Here is a 21,853-nt window from a genome sequence, read left to right as displayed (position 1 = left end):
TAAACTTATTACAGAAGAAAGTGATACGAATGATTCATAATGTTAAATATAGAGAACATAAAAATAAATTATTTATAAAATTGAAATTATTAAAATTAGGAGATTTAGTGAAATTACGGACACTATTAATTATGTTTAAGGCTAAAAATAATATTTTGCCTTTTAAGTTACAAAGAGTATTTTTATTTTGCTCAGGGGGAGAAGATAGCAGAAGGAAATTTTATTTTAAGTATCAGTTAGCTAGGACTACACAAAGATTAATGAGTCCAACGGTTAGGGGTATAGGGCTTTGGAGTTGACGTCACGCCGCAATGCATTGTGGGAGCGCAGCTCCATTTTCGGGGTCTACGAATCAAAGCAAACACACTGTGTTGGAACGACGACGACAAGAAACATGCTTAAAAGCAGCTCAAAAGAAAACGGACGGTATAGAGACCGATTGCGTCCAGAGGCGAAGCAGCGGTACTTGAAAAAATATAGAGTGCATCGCAAATCTGGACCCATATGAAAGACCCAGACGACTTACCACCACTGTCCTACCCCGATATCTTCACGTATCTTGTTTGTGGAGTAAGTGCTTACACAGCGAACCAGTTTCGTAATTACAAGTCACTGGAGGCGCACATCCAATTTACAAATGGCTGGGTGCAAGATTTGGCTATTTTCAAGCCGCCAAACTCTGAGTACGTCGTCAAAGTAAGTCAGCTGTAGTGCATCGAGTGAAATAGCCATATTCCACCCCCCACCATAATTAATGTTATACATTTATCATTGAACTGCTAAAATATAGTTATCATATTATATGCCCGTAATTGTAAAGTACATGCAAATTAACACATTGATAATCGGGCAAATTATTAACGCCAATTTGTGTCCTTCCTGTCTCATTTCATTTATTGTCTTTACATCAACCAATCAAGTCACTCCATTCGATGTTTGATCGTAATTTCTATAACTTCCGAGACCACCAACGATGATATTATTCAGCTATAAAGTGTGATGTGAACATATTTAGAACTTACCGGAATGAAAATGTCTTGAGCACACCAACTGATATCTGGAGACGTAACAGAACTTGATATCAGCTCGTCTCACGGCTGCTATCCAGGCTAGACGCCTTCGTTTGGTAATATCCGATACATGAGCTCCTTCATGTTGCTTCCAGGTTGGGAAAGCATAAAAAGACAATCCAAACTTATTCCCGTGCCGGTCGTAAGATCGAACATTGCAGCCGACCACACAGCAAGTACGAACCATGGCTATGCTTTCGCTCCTTACTTAGACCCCCAAAATGGCAGATCGGGCCAAAATCCTTTCCACGCCCACCCCCGTGACATCACGCTCCAAAGCCCTATACGACTGTGGAACTCACTTCATTATAATTTAAAGAATTGTATAAGTTTACATTGTTTTAAAAAGTGTTACATGCTTAAAACGATAACTCAATATGAAGAATGTGAATGAAATTGGAGTTCACTGAAAAAAGATCATTATAATTTTTTGTTTTGTTTATTTTCATTTTATTTTTCTTCTTGTTACTATGTGGAGTGGTATATTCTGATTGTAAATTTGTTGTTTGGTTTGGGTTAGGACCGGAGATAAATGTTAATGTTAGTTTGTTCCCTGATTTTTGGTGCCCACTTGTAATATAAATTGGATTGTAGATAGGGGCAGGGTTTAATAAGAATATTTTCTTCTTCCTGCTCCTTTTCACACATGTTTGTAGTGCTTTATTGATAGAAAGTGTGGTTGGTTTGTTTGATCTGTTGTACCAAGTGTGAAATAAATAAATAAATGAATGAAATGAAAATGTAAGCTCCTCCAGTGTCGAGTCTGTGTTTAAAGTTTCCTAATCTCTGAAGTGAGTTGAGGCAGCCCTTGAAGAAATCCTTCTACCACTGCTTCATCACAGGTAGCTTTCGAAAACAGATTTGCATAAAACTCCATTGCAAGCCTTCTCATCTCTGCTGGATTTTTTGTAACTTGGTGGTTGGGCAGATGAAGGCAGAGCTTCCGTATCTTCCATGCGACTGACTTCGCCAAGTTAAAAAAAGAATGAAAACCGGGCACAAATTAGAGCCCCTTTAACCCTATCCTGAAGAAGAGAATGTAACTCCATTCTTTTATGACAGAGTAAATCCTTTTTATTCTGACCAACGGAAACACTGACCAAGTGCGTTATTATCTGTTCCAGTTTCTGAATTACCCTGTTAATGTTGTCAGTGGATGTCAAGTACATTACTGGCAGAAGTTACTGATGTGGGATTAGAGATTGAAACTCATGTTTCTTTCCTCTCCAGAAAGCCCCAAACAATTTAAAATTTGCACAAAAAGTTAAATCATGTAACAGTTTAGTGTCAAAATGTCAAAAGGATTTTTGTGTCCCTATAGAAGTAAGAACATGTCTAACCTAGCTGCATGGCATCTCCCTTCTGCTATTCTGACTAGGGATGGGTACCGGTATCCGGTGCCATCATGGCATTATTTTGGATTATTTTTTATAGTAACCAGACCGAAAAGCAGCGCACATTTCGGTGCTTTATTTCGGTGCCATTTTCCCTGAGATGTCATACACTTTTACGTTTCCGAGCATAGTAGGCTGGCCCAGGTACGTCCGTTCTCTTAGAGCAGAGCTACAGATTAAAAATGCCCAAGGCGAAGCGGTCAAAAGTCTGGCTGTACTTCACAGCAAAAGATGCAAACTCAGCAGCCTGCAACAAGTGCTTAAGGTGATACTGTGATACTGTGCAAAGGAGGTAACACCCTGAATCTGATGAAACACCTGGCTTAATGTTGTTTGTGTGTAATTTACGTTGAGTAGGCTAACCACGTTATTAAATTAATGCACGTAAGGTGAACTAGAAAACACCGTCGTAGTTACATGCGGCTGTCTTCTTGTTTGATGGCAGATACTCCCTTCACCCTGGCCAAAAAGGCTAAAATGACCAAAGAAAAAGTGGAAAACAGTTAAACATGAGAGGTTTTTGGACAAAGTTTGTGATTTTTACATTATATATATATATATATAAACATACATACACACATCTCTCTTCTGTGCATCCCAACCCCCATTTATATTCAAAGAAGCCACCTTCAGATTTTCCTTATTGATAGAAGTAAAACAGTGAAGGAGAAAAGGAAAATAAGAAACACCCAGCGATGTCTGACCATCTCGCAATTCATAAAGAATGCTATTTAGTCTTAAATTAGTAACGTGTTTCCTTAAACAGTATCGCTTCTTCTCAATCAGGAGATCCAGACCAACAACTTTCTGTATTTTCTTTACAGACTGAATAAACTTGTCAACATCAAGAAAATAGTCCATTACCAAAACTGATCTCCCATAACTACTGTCCAAGAAAGAGTTGATTTCTTCTAAAGCGTACACAAATTTTCATTTGTGTAGATTTGCGTCGTAGATTATCCCTCTATTTTTCTGCCCGATCCAACCTGTTCAGCTTCTACCACAGTCTCGCAATCATCATTTAAGTTTTCCTGACTCATTTGGGACCCCATGACAGCTACTGAAACTTGCAACTGAACTGCAACTAGGCTGAAGCAAACCCTCCGACTCAGAGCTACAAGTGCCAGCTGATACACTGGTATCGTCACCACTGACTACTGTTGCACCTCCAACACCGGCCCGAGACTCCACTTTCTCCACAGCAGACTAATCAACAGACTTACTGGCACCCACAGCCACAGAGGTAACACCAACATCCACAGACTCTTCATTTTCCCTCTCACCTGGAACGTTAACAGAAACTCTCAATTCCACTGGCACAGGGGCAGCAGTGCCAGGCAGTACTACTAGCCTCCGCATCCAGCAGCCACCATGGCAGCCGCTGTTGTAGCCGGCTTCTACCTCTTGCTGTCTGTTGCGCAAGCTATTTATTTGTGCCCCACATCTCCACACTCAAAGCATTTTATCACACCCAAATTTGCATACACCATATAATATCACTCCTCATGTTTAACATGAAAAGAGACATCTAATGACTGAGTTGGCGAGTCTGGGTACATAAACACCTGTCTACTGTGAGATGCCTCTAATTAAAGATTGTGAAATCATTATGTAGTTTTAGGTTGCATTATTCTCCTGACTTAGAAGAAGGTGATAACTATTAGATTCATTAGACTGATTTGTATTACATTAGAGTGCTGATTTATTGTGAATGAATTACATTGTTTTATGGTACTTCATACTGCTGATTTATAAAGAGAATACTGTTTGCAGAGAATGATAGCCTTATTTGTCTGATTAGAAAGAACAGAACATACTGCACAGGAAGCCAAGGTCATAACTTAAGCTCACTGAGAGAGAAAGAATGTGGATGTTTAGGTTTTATGACTTTGGAGGGGGCTGAAGCTATATGAATGTGAGAAACAGTCAGACACTTGGAGATTTGGCGGACAACCTCCTGTCCACATCTCCCATCTGGACGTTTATGCTCAAAGTGTTGTATGGAATAATGAGAATTGTATGGAATAAAGAGATAGTTGATTGAGCATTTTTATACACCGAATGTTGTTCTTCCTTCAGCCGAAAGATCAAAGAATTGAGAGATTTAACAACTTGGTGCCGTGTGACCCGGATCTTTGGTCAGCTGAGGAAGGCAAATTTGGCCTGTGGTGAGATCGTGAGGCGAGGTGAACAGAGGACTGGTCCAACGGAATAAAAGGTGAGCACCACCTGTTGTACAAAAACTGATGTGTGCATATTGGACATTCTAAATTGATCTGTTCGCTGAGTTAGACGTATTTTCACATTAAATTCTGTCAGTGTCTGTTTTTCGGTGCGAGAAAACAAAACATCATAGTTGAGGCTGAATTCCAGTTTGACATAGGAACTGGATCTAGCAAGAAACTAAAAACATTCTACGTTCAATTCAATTTCAATTCAATTTTTTTTATATAGCGCCAAATCAAAACAACAGTCACCTCAAGGCGCTTTATATTGTACAGTAGATTGTACAATAACAGATACAGAGAAAAACCCAACAATCATATGACCCCCTATGAGCAAGCACTTTGGCGACAGTGGGAAGGAAAAACTCCCTTTTAACAGGAAGAAACCTCCGGCAGAACCAGGCTCAGGGAGGGGCGGGGCCATCTGCTGTGATTCGTTGGGGTGAGAGAAGGAAGACAGGATAAAGACATGCTGTGGAAGAGAGACAGAGATTAATAACAGATATGATTCAATGCAGAGAGATCTATTAACACATAGTGAGTGAGAGAGGTGACTGAAAGGAAAAACTCAATGCATCATGGGAATCCCCCGGCAGCCTACATCTATTGCAGCATAACTAAGGGAGGATTCAGGGTCACCTGGTCCAGCCCTAACTATATGCTTTAGCAAAAAGGAAAGTTTGAAGCCTAATCTTGAAAGTAGAGATAGTTTCTGTCTCCCGAATCCAAACTGGAAGCTGGTTCCACAGAAGAGGGGCCTGAAAACTGAAGGCTCTCCCTCCCATTATACTTTTAAATACTGTAGGAACAACAAGTAGGCCTGCAGAGCGAGAGCGAAGTGCTCTAATAGGGTGATATGGTACTACAAGGTCATTAAGATAAGATGGGGCCTGATTATTTAAGACTTTGTATGTGAGGAGCAGGATTGAGACTAGAGTTGCAGCCCACATTAAATTTCACATTTAATTTTGTCTATGACGGGCTTTTGGGGCGAGAAACTGTCCTAAGTTGAGCCCGGAAGCTTCTGTATGTGTTTCTGCGGATGAGACGCATTTTCTGCGTGTTTCGGTGTGTGAAATATGAACATGGTGACATTGACGGTTGTGTGAATTAGAGGGCACCAGAGCGAAGACACATTTTAAGATACCCAGGCTGACGTCTGGTGGGCCTTGTGGATTTTGTTCCTGGAGTGGTTTCCCCACCCTAGCCCTGCCAGTGCAGCAGAAATGATGACGGTTGATGATGGCAGCAGCAGCCGTTCTTCTCTGGGCGAGTAGCTTAATGTTGTTCATTTGTAATTTACGTTGAGTAGGTTTACCACATTATTACATTAATGCACGTAAAGTGAACTAGCAAACACCGTAGTTACATGCGGCTGTCTTCTTGTTTGATGGCAGATACTCCCTTCACCCTGGCCAAAAAGGCTAAAATGACCAAAGAAAAAGTGGAAAACAGCTAAACATGCAAGGTTTTTAAACAAAGTTTGTGTTTTTTCCATGGTTTAAGCACTGCTTCCAGCCAAGAGTGATGCCATATATGCCCTATAGCTGCAGAAAAGGCTAACACTGTTTTCTTTTTACAAAAAACAGCTAAACATGAGAAGTTTTTGGACAAAGTTTGTGTTCTCCATTCTTTAAGCACCGGTTCGAGCACTGTTTAAGCACTGGCACCATTTCAAAAGTACCAATTTGGCACCGGTATCGGATAAAACCTAAACGATACCCATCCCTATTAGTCAGTGGTTCTTTTGTGCCAAAGGATAGAATTTTGTTGATTTCATTCAATCTGTTTACATGTTTTGTTTTGTTTGTACAAAGTACCAGATGATTGTACAGGAATACACACAAAAAGGACATTAGAAAACGTTACTTTAGTATAAACCCTTTTTAAATATCAAGTTGCATACATTTTAACTACACAATTGTAAGATTTTTGTTATGCATAAAAAGTACCCCATCTCTGGGGTCAGCTGGGGAGCTGGCCCCAGTAGACAGCCCTGTTCCCTTCAATCCATCAAGGCCTGGGGGCCCAGGCCCATCTGGGCCAGTGCCCACAGCAGTAGTACCATAGAGCCCTACAGAGCCTGAGGAGGCCCACCCGACCTCACTGCAGAGGAAACTACACCCACCTGGTGCACACAGCCACCAGGAAAATACCACCCAAGAGCCACCAGAGCCCCCAACCAGGTCATGACCACAGACGCCCCAAGCCTCTACATACCCCCAAATCAACCACAATAGCGAAGGAGGAACAAAACCACGACGCCCCACCCCCACTAGGTGGTGAATCCGATCAAAGTAGCCCAGAGGGATTGATCTAATGCGGTGGCAGAGGCTGTATCAAAACTAATGTGATGTATCAGACGATCTCTAGATTGGTTAGAATTAAGATTATTTTTATTTTTCCAGTTTATCAGGACCGTTTATTTGGTAATGCATAAGGCACTGGTAACCATGTGGTCTGTATTCATCTCTGTAGTGACATCATCTATGTTGCCCAACAAGCAGACTAAATGGGAGGTTGGAGTATGACGGTTATGAAGGCACAACTGTGATGCAGTTTTTAGCCTTTCCACTAGAGGACGCCAACATTTTTTGAGTAATGTTCTGTTGGAATAGAAAATAGTGTTCATGGAGGCATGGTGAATCTGAAGTTATGCTTGGGGGCAGTTTATGTGGTTTCTTTGAGAGTGTGCATCCATGACATTGGTGAGTTACAGGATATTTCTTGTTTAAGAAGGATAGCCTGTCAGGTTTATTGCTCTGGATATCTAAGTTAAGCTAAGTTATCGCTAAGCAAAGCTAAGTTTGGCTAGGCCAAGCTAATTTTGTTTCGAGTTGGTGATTTCATTATTTGCATTTGCCTCCTTTTACTTTATTTAGCATCATAAGAGATTGGGGCGCAAGAATTAAGTAATAGAAAGTTGTTTATTTCTTTAATTCTGGGGCGACCGTGGCTCAGGGGGTTGGGAAGCGTATCTGTAACCGGAAGGTCCCCGGGCTCTCTGTCCTGGTCGTTGTGTCCTTGGGCGAGACACTTTACCCTACCGCCTGCTGGTGTTGGCCAGAGGGGCCGATGGCGCGATATGGCAGCCTCGCTTCTGTCAGTCTGCCCCAGGGCAGCTGTGGCTACAACCGTAGCTGCCTCCACCAGTGTGTGAATGTGAGAGTGAATGAATAGTGGCATTGTAAAGCGCTTTGGGTGCCTTGAAAAGCGCTATATAAATCCAATCCATTATTATTTATTACCAAATATAGATAAGGCTGTAAGTAAAGACTGCCAGCCTATTACTAAGGCCTACAAGACAAGTATGTGGCTGTAATACTTTATGTAGCCTTCTAATGTGATTATTGGTGTCTACATTGGATTGCAATTTGTGTTCTGTTTTGTAGAACCACACACACACAGTAAATGTTGCACTAAATCTGCCATTAAAGAGCTGGAAGATTATCAACTGGCCTTCTCATTTGCTGGAGCGTCATATTGGCGTGCACACCCTGCGATCACCACCATAGAAAACTGAACCTTATACCAGAAATCATCACAAGAAATTGGTCTTTCAAGCCAGAGAGAGGTGATTACAGAGTGAAGATGGATTATGACCCCAGAGAGCAGGTGCACGTCCACAGAGGGCTGTGTGACTGCCAGGATGGATGGCTCAGTATGAAGGCTACACGCTGCCATTCCCTGCTAAATTTGAGAAGCAGCAGACTAGAGCGGGACACACCAAGATGACATCCCTCATCTAGACTCCTGGTTCTGTTGGAGCTGCAGGACAGACACTAATGTCATCCAGCATTCCACATGAGTTCATAAACATTGTGCAGCAACTGCAGGAGGACAGCAGGCAACTTCAGCTAATGGTAAGACATATGAGGAGGCAGATGGATCATAATGTCGCCACGTTAGAATCCACTCGCCTACATTCTGCCCAGCAACCAGGGAGCTACATTGAGCTGATGACACTTGGGTCTTCACATCCCTAACTACCCAGCCTTTCTCCCTGAGACAAGAGCAGCAGAACATATCATCTACACAGGATGCAGCTGAAGAATGGCCAGTACCACGACCTCCAGTTTTTCTCGTGAGAGATCATCCTGATCTCTCTGAGGTACAGTCTGTTCCACCCTGCATCTGTACAGGTGACACAACTGGATTCAGAAGATTTGCATTGAGAGTCCGTGCTCTCTTGGTTTCACCCCAAGTCCAGCACCCTGAGGCTGTACCCTAAGCGGAAGGAAGGAGGCTGGGGACTGGTGAGTGTCAGTACCACAGTCCAGGATGAGACAAGAAACATCCACGGATACATCACGAAGATGGCCTCAACTGACAGCGTGCTCAGTGAATACCTCAGGCAGCAGAAACCCAAGAAAGAGGAGGAAGGCGAGAAGCCATCATGGAAGGACAGGGCCCTGCACGGTATGTACCACCGGCAGATAGCGGAGGTGGCTGATATCCAGAAATCCTACCAGTGGCTGGACAAAGCTGGACTGAAAGATAGCACGGAGGCACTAATCATGGCAGCACAGGAACAAGCTCTTTAGACTTTATACTGCAGCTCTGCGTGGTTTGGGAAAATAAATTATAAGTATCTAGCTGAAGTGTATTTTATTTGTGTTAGTTCTTTTTTATCTTGTAGTTCTAAATTGGAACATTATCGAGATCTTGAAATTAAAAAAAGAAAATTATATTTTATTATTTTTTGTCGCTTAAAATAAGTGTCACACTTGTGGAAGCAGGTATACCCGCTAAAACGCCATGCATTTATCGAGACATTTATCGAGACTTTCAACCCCAGGTAGGCCAAGTATAGACAAATGTAAGAAAAATATCTGGAGAAAATAGAACATTTAATGACGCCTGGGTAGATATATTTGCATTTACTTCTGACGAGAGCGGCCTACCAGTATGCCTAATTTGTGCATTGTCGATCTTCGGATGCACATATATATGGTGAGCAGCTATTCCCCACCATGAACTATAAACAGAAAAACCGCTCACACCTCACAGACGAAAGCTTACTGCGTCCTGCGTAAGATGATGAAGTGACTTCGTACAGCCCCAATTTGCAGACGCTGTGCGCCGAGGTTCAGGAGCTGAAGTACCATTGTAAACATATCACGGCAGACCCGACGATGTTTCCATGAACATTTCAGCATCTCTTCATTGACCACTTTTCACACACGGTTGCTGCACACATGCAGCTGGCTTTAGCTTTCTAGCACACAGCCCGACACATACCAACAAAACAGCAGAGACTAAGGCAGCGAGGCAGGATTGTGGATGACGCTCAGGTGCGTCCAACTCTTTTTAATTCATTTAAAAGAGACTTTTTAACTGGGTGTCTTTCTTTTTTGTTATAATTTTAATTTTATGTTATAATAAAGTTCAAAATGTGTTCATTACATAAATAAAATTTTATTTTCTTTGTAGCACTTCATGGATTTCATGAGCAACACACGTTGTTTATACAAAGCATTAAGGTAAAAAAAAAATGTATTCAGTGTTATTTTCATTTTAGATGTCAAAATGTATTTGCGGCTCCCAGTGTTTTCTTTTCCATGGAAACTGCGTCCAAATGGCTCTTTGGGTGTTAAAGGTTGCTAACCCCTGGGCTAGGGTCTGTCACACCAGGCAAGACCCCTGGTGTATAAAGATGCCCCTGAGACAATCCAGCACATAACAACAGGGCGCAAGATGCTATCAGGCAAGGAATGCCATAACCAAGTGGCCGGCATAGTGTACAGGAACATCTGTGCCGAGTATAACCTGGAAGTCCCAAAGTCAAATTGGGAGATGCCCCCAAGGGTGGTAGAGAATGACCGAACTAAGATCCTGTGGGACTTCCAGATACAGATGGACAAAATGGTGGTGGCTAACCAACCAGACATAGTGGTGGTAGACAAACAGAAGAAGACGGCTGTAGTGATCGATGTAGAGGTTCCCAATGACAGCAACATCAGGAAGAAGGAACACGAGAAGCTGGAGAAATATCAAGGGCTCAGAGAAGAGCTCGAGAGGATGTGGAGGGTGAAGGTAACAGTGGTCCCCGTGGTAATCGGAGCACTAGGTGCGGTGACTCCCAAGTTAGGGCGAATGGCTCCAGCAGATTCTGGAAACAACATCGGAGATGTGTGTCCAGAAGAGCGCAGTCCTAGGAACAGCTAAGATACTGTGTAGGACCCTCAAGCTCCCAGGCCTCTGGTAGAGGACCCGAGCTTGAAGGATTGACTGCACGCAGGGGCGAGCAGGGAGAGATATATATAATTCTTGTTTTGTTTTTTTAATTTCTGGGAACTAATTAGATTTTACAGTGTAGAAGGAACCCACACAGCAGGAAGGGGGTGAAGACAGGTGGGCGGAGCCACAGAGCTGTGTCCTGGAGGGCTGCGCTGAGCGCGCCAATGTTTTAGACTGTGTGTGCATCACGTCTATGAAGCTTTTTTCTTCCACTGATCAGAGCGATGTCCTCTTTAAGCTCTGCAAACCTTTGTTTGCTTTTTAGAACAGCGTATCATCCTCACAGAGCACAGCTGGCACATTTGTTTCTGTTAGCTTAGCCACTAGACTAAAGTCAAATTAACCACTGCTAGCAGCTGTTTCTATGATAGTTTTGGATCCAAATGTCTCATGTCTAAGGCTACGTTCACACTGCAGGCAAAGGCGCATCAAATCCAATTTTTTGGTGTGAACGTAGCCTAAATTTCCAATTCTGGTTAAAATGAATAGCTAAAAACAACCAATTCTGTCCAAATGTGTCTTAAAACCACACAAAATAACAGTAACAACTATGCCTGTGTTTCCTTTGAGACACGGCTCTCCTAAAGAGAGGCATTTTAGAAACATCAAAATCATTTAAATCAGACGCCAAACTGACATCAATTCATGTTACCAACAGCTCACCTCTCTGCAGCAGAGACTTTAAAGTTAATGGGTCGATCTGCAGACCAGTCACTCTTTAAGGACAGAGAGCTGGGTTCAGGTTCATGTTTACGTTTAGTTCCCCGTTGGTTCCTGTGAATAATGATGGAGCAGTGAAGTGTTTGCACTACAGTTTATGTCCAACAACATCAAGCAGTTAAATCAAAGAGTTCATGTTACTAACAGCTCACCTCTCTGCAGAAAACACAGGCTGGACTTTAAAAGAAACAGGTTCAAGTTTAGACTTGTCACTCTTACAGGACACAGAGCTGGGTGGTGGTCCAGGTGGGTTCCTGTGAATAATGATGGAGCAGTGATGTGAGTGCTGAGCTGTGACATGGAGAAGAGTCATGGACAGTTAGAGATGGTCATCTCACCTCTGAGCTTTGGTCTGGCTCTCATGTTCCTCACACAGAGTGGTTTTAGAGGGAAGGACTCCCTCCTCTCTGTCCTCACACTGATCCATGCTGCTCAATTCACATCAGCTCACACACACTTTCTACCTTCACCTGCAGAGGAAACACAAATCATTCATGTGCACATCAACTGAAATCCTCTTTTCCATCATGTGTGCTGTCCAAATATCAGCTGCTTCTTTCCTGCTTCATCTCAGTGTCAGCTGAATGCAGTCAGACAGCAGTGAGGCAGAGGAAGCTGCCATCAGCTGTTTTTCTTTACTTTTTTACCTATGAGCTCTTAGCGTTAGCTTAGCCTTAGCTTAGCATTAGTGTGATGTCTGGCTAGCATAGCCTCAGAGCTCCGGCAGGTGTCTCGTGTGTAAATATTAATCACAGTGACAGTAAAGGAGGTAAAGACGATAAAAACACTGCAGCTGAGCTGTGGTGTGATCGCTTACGCTGTGTCCTCCTTGGACCCTGAGTGAACTCACAAAGTACAAACGCTGGCTGTATCCCAATCCAGCGACGGCATGCTTCGGAGTATGCGCAGTTTGCGTACTACATACGGCGCGTACTAGGAAGTACGAGAAGTGCGGAAGTGAGAGGTTTTTGAAATGGGACGGTCTAGCCTTCGTTGCGCTGCTCAGGTTGCCTAGCAACCATGATACTAACCGCGAGAAATGTTTCATACAGCTTTGTTTGACAGAAATGAAGGAGAAAAAAATGTTTTTTTGTTCATTCATTTTTTATGACATCACTTTGATTAGTTGAGTATCTGAGGCTGAGACCACGGGATTGTAAAACATGATTGTTGGGCTTCACTTTTGTACTGAACACTCATTTTAAGATTAATTAGTAAATAACAATTAGCTAACGTTGTTCATGAGACTAAAGTGATCTCACTTTGGTAATGTAAATATAATATGGCCAATATTATAGTTATTGTCAGAATATTATATATTACAGCAGTCAGCTTGAACTCTGTGTCAAAGATTAAAGTTGCAGTTATTTATATTTCCTATCACCTTAAATCTTCACTCAAAGACAAGTACCTTTGACAGTGTATATATAGATGTATTATATATAAGAGACAAATATTGTTCTTTTAATATGTTGGCATTACTAAATTTGGCTCAATGCTTACTAGGGCTGCCACAAACGATTATTTTGATAGTCGACTAGTCACAGATTATTTATGCGATTAGTCGACTAATCAGATCATCATCCACTGGACGTAAAACTACAGCTTATTGCACCAGCAGCATCTGCTCTTATATAACTATCATTAGCTTACAGCTTTAAGCTTTTAAGGTGCTAACTAAAAATAAAGACAAGATGATAGTTTATTAAAGTTTAATGACATTTGCAGATTGTTTCGGTGAAGTTTAATAAACTCCTTGCTATCTAAAATATAACAGGACACCGGAGTAAATTCTCCAGCATCTCACACTTCTGATAATCAGCTGTCTGCTTGACGTTTATTCAGCTGTGTAAAAACTATAACTTTAATCTCAGACAAACCGATTTACTCAGGAACAAATAAAATACAAAAAAAAAAAAGCCAAACAACAACATTTTTAATTTATCTAAGTGACTCGTATATATTTAACCTGAGTAGCGAAAGACAGCGGTGGGTTTGAAAACAATTTTCCGGGAGTCCGGTGTTCTCACAGCGCTAGTGACCTAGCCCCCGGCTAGCTATCGAGCTAGTGGGTAACAGACGTCTCTGAAAACGTCGGAGCGCTTTTGAAAATGTGTGGTGTCCTGATAAACTGAGCCGATATTTGAGGTTTACACAGCTACATTCTCGCCTGAAAATATGTTAAACGTTTATTTTGTGACCCAGAAAGAATAATAAGAGTAATATTAAAACTAACTAGCTACCGCCATTGTTGGAAACTAAGCTGGGCCGCGCTATGAATTCTGGGACACAGCTGCTTCTTCTTCTTCTTCTTCGGGGTTTAACGGCAGCTGGCATCCTTGTACATGCAGTGCTGCCATCTTCTGTTTCAGTCCGTTATTACACTCTTAAATCCTGCTACTTATTCCTGCGTCTTTTGGGATCTTACAAAGCTTCAAACGACGCGTCGACTATTAAATCAGTCGTCGACGATTTTGATAGTCGACGTAATCGTGACTAGTCGACAAATCGTGGCAGCCCTAATGCTTACATATATGTGTAAAAAGAAAATCTATGAGCTGTGATAACTGTTTCTGATAAAATGAAGAGTAGACTGATATATTAAATTTTCCTTTATTGGGTGAGAAAATCAGACCATGTCATAACTGCTTTAAGTCATACAGAATAGATATCAGAGCCTTAAACAGGCTGACTTCTGCTAAACGGGTCAAACTGGGCAGAAAGTCTACAAACACAACCCAATATGATGCAAAAAATACAGTAGTATTACTAATCCAAAATACTCAAAGCTTCATAGTGTGAGATTATTCTGTTATCATATGTTATCTTATACCTGTAGTTAAAGTAGTTGAATTATGTTAACTGCTGTAGGTCATATAATATCCTTTAGTTTAGATGGTGTGCTGCGTATATAGTTTAGTTCTCATTATACTTTTGGGTTAAACGAACATATTCATTTTGTAGTTCATTAGATAAGTGTGCATCACTCTGTATCCTTGATCGGCTGTGAATGTCTTACACTGTTTTCTTGACATGCTTTACTGCTGAATCATAAAAAGAAAGGTTGTATGCAGGAGACTCTGTGTCTAGGACAGGGGAGATAGACCACATTCCATACCCCCACCTTTACAGAGAGCAGAGAAACAGGGAGCCGAGGTCATAACTTAGGCGCCGTGTGAGAGAAAGAATGTGAATGTTTAGGCTTTTACGACTAGGTGGGGGCCACTAAAGGCTATAAGAAGCTGAGTAACACGTCACCATTTCGAGACGTGCTGAAACCCTCTGCAAGCATCTCTCCCGTCCGGACGTTCTTATGCTCTTCAGTGTTGAATTGTATGGAAATAAATGATTGTTGATTGAGCATTTATACACCGAGTATTGTCCTTCCTTCAGCCCAAAGATTAAAAGAATTGGGAGTTTTCAACAACTTGGTGCCTGGTGACCCGGATCTTTGGTGTGCTGAGGAGGGGCAGATTTGGCCTTTGGTGAGATCGTGAGGCGAGGCGAACAGAGGACCGGTCCAAATATAAAAAGGTAAGCACATCCTGTTGTATTATAAATACCAAATGTGCATATTGGGCTTTCCAAATTAATCTGTTCGCTGAGTTACACATATTTTCACGTTAAATTTGTCGGTGTCTGGTTTTTGGCGCCAAATATCATGAATTTCGTTTTTGTCAGATTCAAAGATAATTTATTTACATCAAACCATTTTTTTAATCTTAACATCTCAGAAGTCATAATTTCAACCAAATCTTTCAAATTCTCTCCAGAGCAATAAAAATTTGTGTCATCTGCAAATAAAATAGAAGTTAACCTTTTTGATACGTCACAGATATCATTAATATATAAATTAAAAAGTTTAGGTCCCAAAATTGAACCTTGAGGAACGCCACATACAATCTTCAATCTTTCAGAGGTATTGCCGAGATAATGTACATATTGCAACCTATTTTCTAAATAACTCCTTAACCAATTCAATGCCACTCCTCTCACACCATAATTATACAATTTAGAAATCAAAATAGAATGTTGTAATGTATCAAAAGCTTTTTTTAAATCAACAAATACCCCAACTGTGTATTTATTATTATGGGTTGCAGATGAAATATCGTCATTGAAAGTCAACAATGCTAATGCCGTTGATCTATTTTTACGAAATCCAAATTGATTTTCATTTATTAGTTGATATTTTTCAATAAAACTATCAAGTCTTTGGGTTAACCCTAACCCTTATTTATTCACTCCACATAAAATGTAATAAATAAATCATATAATACACAGTTGAGACGAGAAGGAAGGGAAAGGATGCCGTTGAACTGGTAACCTAGTGCCATTTGCTCAATAGGTCAATAGCAGATCTTGTGGAAAGAGAAGGCTCTTGCACGCCGATTGAAACAAATCCCAGGGCTTTGCTGGAGGGCAGGTGGTAGTCACACGCAGTGACACTGCTTCGGCCTTGACCTGAGAGAATATGGTTTCGATTTTCCTTTGTTGCATTGTGAACTTTGAGAGGTTAAAAGCAGTTTAAGTGACTCGGCTTTACTTTTTGAGAAGTGATAGCTAGTCTCTCTATTTGAAGCTTGGCAATAATGTGGTGTGTCAATTCTAGTGCTGAAACAACAAATGAGTGAGAAGGCAAGAGATTACTTTCAAAGAATTTCACAATGAGTGGGTTCAAGCCTATGAAGAACAGCAGTGGGGACAGAGCATCTCCTTGGTAAATCCCACACTTGATGTTGACTTGTGCGATTGGCTTAAAGTTGGTCTACACAGTCAAGAAGAGTCAAAGCTGTTGAGTTTTGGAAGCTTGGTTTTGCCTTTGCTGGATACTGATCTGAAACTCTTTTCTTGCTGCGTCACGACTGACTTTTTAGCTAACGTAAGCTAAAGTGGCAGTTTCTGTTTTTGACGCTGTCGCCGGTACGAGATTCCGGAATGGCACCACTTACCTCAACCTCCAGCTGTGAAAGCTGCATCAACCTGAGCCAAAAAGTGATCGAGCTGGAACAAAGGATATCCACGCTATACCAAATCCAGGGGGCTGAATGCGAACTTGACACGATCCTCCTTGGCAAAGCTCAAACCACCGCTACTAGCGCTGAGCTAGCCGACACAGTGCACCATCCAGCTGCTGTGTCCCAAGATCCCGCCAACAGTCAACACAGGCTCTCAACTTGCGTCGCTGGTGCTTCAGCCAAGGACGAGAACTCCTGGTTTCAGCTAGGGGCCAGACCCAAGGCTCTGGTCAGCTCCACTCCACTCCAACCAGCGCCATGGACCATGGTTGAGACGCGTGGTGGCTGCAGAGGGGGCAGGAGGATCCGTCTCTCGCACCCTCACCCCTCCGGTGCGGTAGTATTGGAGAATAAATTCAATCTCCTGGATCCTGTGGACTTTCCTCCTCTGACCGCTAGCCCTCGCCATCCCGCTGTGTCGCTGAGGTCTGGCCCATCTCCACCACTACGCCCCCGGAGCCGCGGCGGGCAACCCGACGCTGTGGTGCAAACTCACCGCGGAGAGCTGTGCTTTACCCCGGCTCCTCGGAGAAGAGGACCCACGGCGCGGCTACCTGGGAGTCACTCACGCAGTCCGGCTGGCGCATCTCCATCTGAACACCCCCGGTGTCGCGGCGCGGGCGTCTCAGATGGCCAGCAGCCCCCGGTGGCACCTCCTCTCTCCACGCTGGTCCTCGGGGATTCCATCGTCAGGAACGTGCGGATGAGGGGGGCGCTCACGCTGTCGTTCCCGGGAGCCACTGTTGTTGACATAGTGGACAGAATTCCCAACATTCTGGCATCCCACCCACAGGTTAACCGGCTCATCATCCACATCGGCACCAATGACATCCCCAAACAGCAATCTGAGCTGCTGAAGTTGGACTTCCTCCAACTCTTCAGCCTCCTTGGTCAGTTGCAGGTGAGTGCTTTTATCTCTGGGCCCACCCCCACCTGTGGCAGAGGGATAGGCCGTTTCAGCCGGCTGCTCAGCCTTAACACTTGGCTTTCCTCCGCCTGTGTCTCCCACGGCTTGGGTTTTATTAACAACTTTGATGCCTTCTGGGAGAGGAGGCATCTTTTTGGGGCAGACGGGCTCCACCTCAACGCCTGGGGACGCCGTTTGCTGTCCGCCAATTTGGCATTTGGCGTACAGCACTCCCGCACATCGCCCTGTCACTACCCCAAACTGACATTACCTGCTGATCTGTCTGCCACTGACTGATGTTCCCCTGGTCCCAGCTCCTATATTTGTTCCACTTTTAACAGTAATACACAAAACTCTGGACTAGGACCTCTCTCTCCCACAGTCAACACAATACCCGTCATAATCACAAACAGAGAGCAACAGAATTATCATAAATCCAGTAACTCCAAAAACATTAATAACCTCCGGCCTCTTCAAAAATATCAACATCCATTCAACTCTATTGTCAAAAATCCACCAGTCTCAATCAGTATGGCACTTTTAAATGTCCGTTCTCTGTCGAACAAGTCTTTTATTATTAATGATTTAATCTTAAATAATAAACTTGACTGTTTATTTTTAACTGAAACATGGCTGGGCTCGGATGCACCAGTTGTTCTCACTGAGGCCTCCACACCAAATTTTAATTTCTCTTTTTCTATTAGAAGTGGTAAGAGAGGTGGTGGGACTGCATCTTTAGCCAACAACACACTCACCTCCAAACAAATTTTATTTGATCATTTTACCACTTTTGAATTCCATGCTATTGTTTTCAGCAGCCCTCCAGTTTTATCTGTCACAATTTATAGACCACCTAAAGACAGCGCTGCTTTTATCAAGGAATTCTCAGAATTTTTAACAAACATACATTCAAACTATAATATGATAATTTTAACCGGTGATTTTAACCTGCACATAGATAATCCTTCTGACCCTGCAGCAAAAGAATTCTTAAACATTCTTCACTGTTTGGATTTTACCAGCACGTCACGCAGCCGACTCACAACAGAGGACACACTCTGGACCTGGTCATCACCCATGGGCTGTCCATCAGCGTGTCCTCTGTTGTTGACTTGGCTGTCTCTGACCACTACTGTGTGTTTTTTAACATCATCGGTTTTATTCAGCGGGAGACCTCGGTGCGAACTGTGAGGAGGCGCTATCTAACCTCTGAAGTTGCTGCAAATTTTACCAGGGTTTTAGACGAATGCCCCCCTGTGATTTTACCTGCACCCTGCGATTTGATTTTTAATTATTTCAACAGCAAACTGAAGAAAAGCCTTGACTCCGTTGCTCCACTCACCACCAAAAAGATTAACGTAAAACATGCATCACCCTGGAGAAACGAAGAAGTCAAAAAACTCAAAAGAAATTGCAGGGCAGCAGAAAGGAGATGGAGGAAAAATAAAAACACTATCAACCGTCAAATATTTTGCGAGCAACTTAAAATGTACAATAATACATTAAGGAAGTCAAGAAATTCATACTTCGCCAAAATAATCAGTATTAACAAAAATAATCCCAAGGTCCTCTTTTCCACCATAGATCATTTATTTAACCCTGATTTTAAAAGCTCCAAAAGAACCCCCACAGACTCGCTCTGTGAGCAGTTTGCAGACCACTTCAGGGGAAAAATCAGCGCCATCAGATCTGATATTTTATCTAATCGCGATATGATTTTAAACACATCTGAGGGCTCGATTGTACCTGAGGAGACACTAGACAGCTTTGTTCTGGTTAATGCTGAGAACCTTTGGAAAGTTTTCTCCACAGTGAGACCCACCACATGTCTTTTAGATCCAATCCCTTCTTCACTCTTTAAAACACTTTATGGATTTTTTGAGGCTGAGCTTTTATACATGATGAATTGCTCTCTTCAGTTGGGTGTCTTCCCTGCTGCCTTTAAAACGGCGGTGGTGAGGCCCCTTCTGAAGAAGAGCAATTTGGATTGTAATGATTTTAATAACTACAGACCTGTATCCAACTTACCATTTTTAAGTAAAGTCTTAGAAAAACTTGTTTTTACTCAGATTACTGATTTTCTCAATGATAGACAGATCCTGGAGATATTCCAGTCTGGTTTTAGGGTGAACCACAGCACAGAGACGGCTCTCCTAAAGGTTTTAAATGATCTTAGATGTAACTGGGACTCCCAAAAGCTCTCAGTCCTGGTGCTACTGGATCTAAGCGCAGCCTTTGATACAGTAGACCACGCTATTCTTTTAAACAGACTGAAACACATGGTGGGCCTCTCTGGTGCTGTACACAACTGGTTCACTTCCTATCTCTCTGACAGATCTTTTATGGTGAGTATGGATACATGCTCCTCTAAGATCCATAAAGTGACATGTGGTGTGCCTCAAGGGTCGGTTCTAGGCCCTGTACTTTTTAACTCATTCACTGCCATTGACGTCTATAGACATCAATTGAAAAACTCTTCAAAAAAAGCTCTTCAAAAATGAGTAAAAATGCTCAAAAACCCTGGCAGTGGGGAGTTACCTGATTTGAAAATGGCTGGCAGTGAATGAGTTAATTTGTATATGCTCCCTCTCGGCAGTGTCATCAGGAGGCATGGAGTGAACTTCCACAGTTACGCTGATGACACGCAGCTGTACATCTCCGTGTCTCCTGATGACACCAGACCAATGGATGCCCTTTTTAACTGTATCTTAGATATACAATCTTGGATGGCAGAAAACTTTTTACAGCTTAACCAGGACAAGACTGAAGTTTTAATCGTCGGTCCTGAGGCTCAGAGAGAGAAACTCTTGTCTAAATTAGAGGCATTTTCACTATGTCCTTCGCTACAAGTGAAAAACCTGGGTGTTATTTTTGACTCTGAGCTTGGTTTTATCCCACATGTTAAACATGTAACCAAAATTGGATTTTATCATCTAAAAAATATAGCCAGAGTCCGCCCTATTCTCTCTCGGGCCAACACGGAGATGCTGATGCATGCTTTCATTACCAGTCGCATTGATTACTGTAATGCCCTGCTCTCTGGTCTTCCTAAGAAGAATATTTCAACTTTACAACTTTTGCAAAACTCGGCAGCTCGTGTGCTGACGAAGACCAGAGGGCGGGCCCACATTACACCGGTTTTAGAATCGCTGCACTGGCTCCCCGTGTGTTTCAGGATCGATTTTAAAGTTCTTTTATTGGTTTTTAAATGTCTTAATGGTCTTGGGCCTTCTTATCTCTCAGATCTGCTTTTACCATACGAACCCTCGCGGACCCTGAGGTCCTCTGGTACTGGCCTTTTGATTGTCCCTAAAGTCAGGACACATACTCACGGAGAGGCAGCTTTTCAGTGGTATGGTCCTCGTCTGTGGAACAGCCTGCCGGAGGAGCTCAGGGCCGCAGAGAACGTACATGTTTTTAAGAACAGGCTCAAGACCCACCTTTTTAATTTAGCTTTTACTTAGCGTTTATTTATTTTATGCTTATTTATTCTATCCTGTTATTCTATTATTAATTTAGGCTTTACCTAATATTTTTTGATTTTATTCTTATTCATTTTTTAATCTTCTTACTCTATTTATATTTATATTGTATCCTGTTCTTATTTATTTTATCATTTTACCCTGTATATATCGTATTGTGTCATATCTCCAGTGTTTCCTCGGAGGGCGCTCTCTGCACCGGGGCTGTGATTGACCGTGGCTGCTGGGTCTCTGGGGGTCCTCTCAGCCTGGCTGGGGGGCTCCTTTGCCTCCCTCCTGCTGTGTGCCCAGCCTGGAGGCTGCGGTCTGTGACCGGCTCCCGGTGCAGACGGCTCCCTGTTATAGTGTTTCCTCACCTGGCTCATGCGAGCCCAGCCCAATTTTTACTCTTTAAGTGTGCGCGTGTGTGTGTGTGTGAGGGTGGGGGGGGGGGGGATATATGTGTATTGAGAGTGTGGGGAGTGAGTTGGAGGGTGGGGTGGGCTGCTTTTAACTATGTAAAGCACTTTGTGCTACATTTTTTTTTGTATGAAAAGTGCTTTATAAATAAAGATTGATTGATTGATTGATTGAAAAATCAACTATTCACATTTCAACTTTTAACTATTTAAATTTTCAGCTTTTTCCTTTTATAAATTTAAAGTGAAACAACACAAAACACTGCAAACCACAACACAATTAAATATAAATTATAATATGAAAACAAAAAGAACATGCATATTCTCTGTCATATGGACCTGCATGAATAAACTTTCTGAATCCTTTATCATCTGCAACCGAAAATAGTTGTGGATGAT

General features: G+C 42.4%; 1 protein-coding gene across 1 annotated transcript in view; it reads right to left on the bottom strand.

Annotated features, from left to right (window-relative positions):
• Nucleotides 1–21,853, bottom strand: part of LOC146672837 (NACHT, LRR and PYD domains-containing protein 3-like) — a 64,589-nt gene that overhangs the window by 42,080 nt on the left and 656 nt on the right. The window contains exons 2-4 of the mRNA XM_085388841.1: nt 11,988–12,113; nt 11,802–11,903; nt 11,593–11,703 (exon numbers count right to left, since the gene is read on the bottom strand). Coding sequence (XP_085244967.1) covers nt 11,593–11,703; nt 11,802–11,903; nt 11,988–12,076 — 302 coding nt within the window. The 5' untranslated portion in view covers nt 12,077–12,113. The remainder of the gene's footprint in view (nt 1–11,592; nt 11,704–11,801; nt 11,904–11,987; nt 12,114–21,853) is intronic.

This window comes from Rhamphochromis longiceps, linkage group LG3 (genome assembly GCF_057381845.1).
Source record: "Rhamphochromis longiceps isolate RC_006_pf linkage group LG3, R_longiceps_female_GT1.1, whole genome shotgun sequence".
NCBI lineage: Eukaryota > Metazoa > Chordata > Actinopteri > Cichliformes > Cichlidae > Rhamphochromis > Rhamphochromis longiceps.
This window is presented reverse-complemented; position numbering and strand designations above follow the sequence as displayed.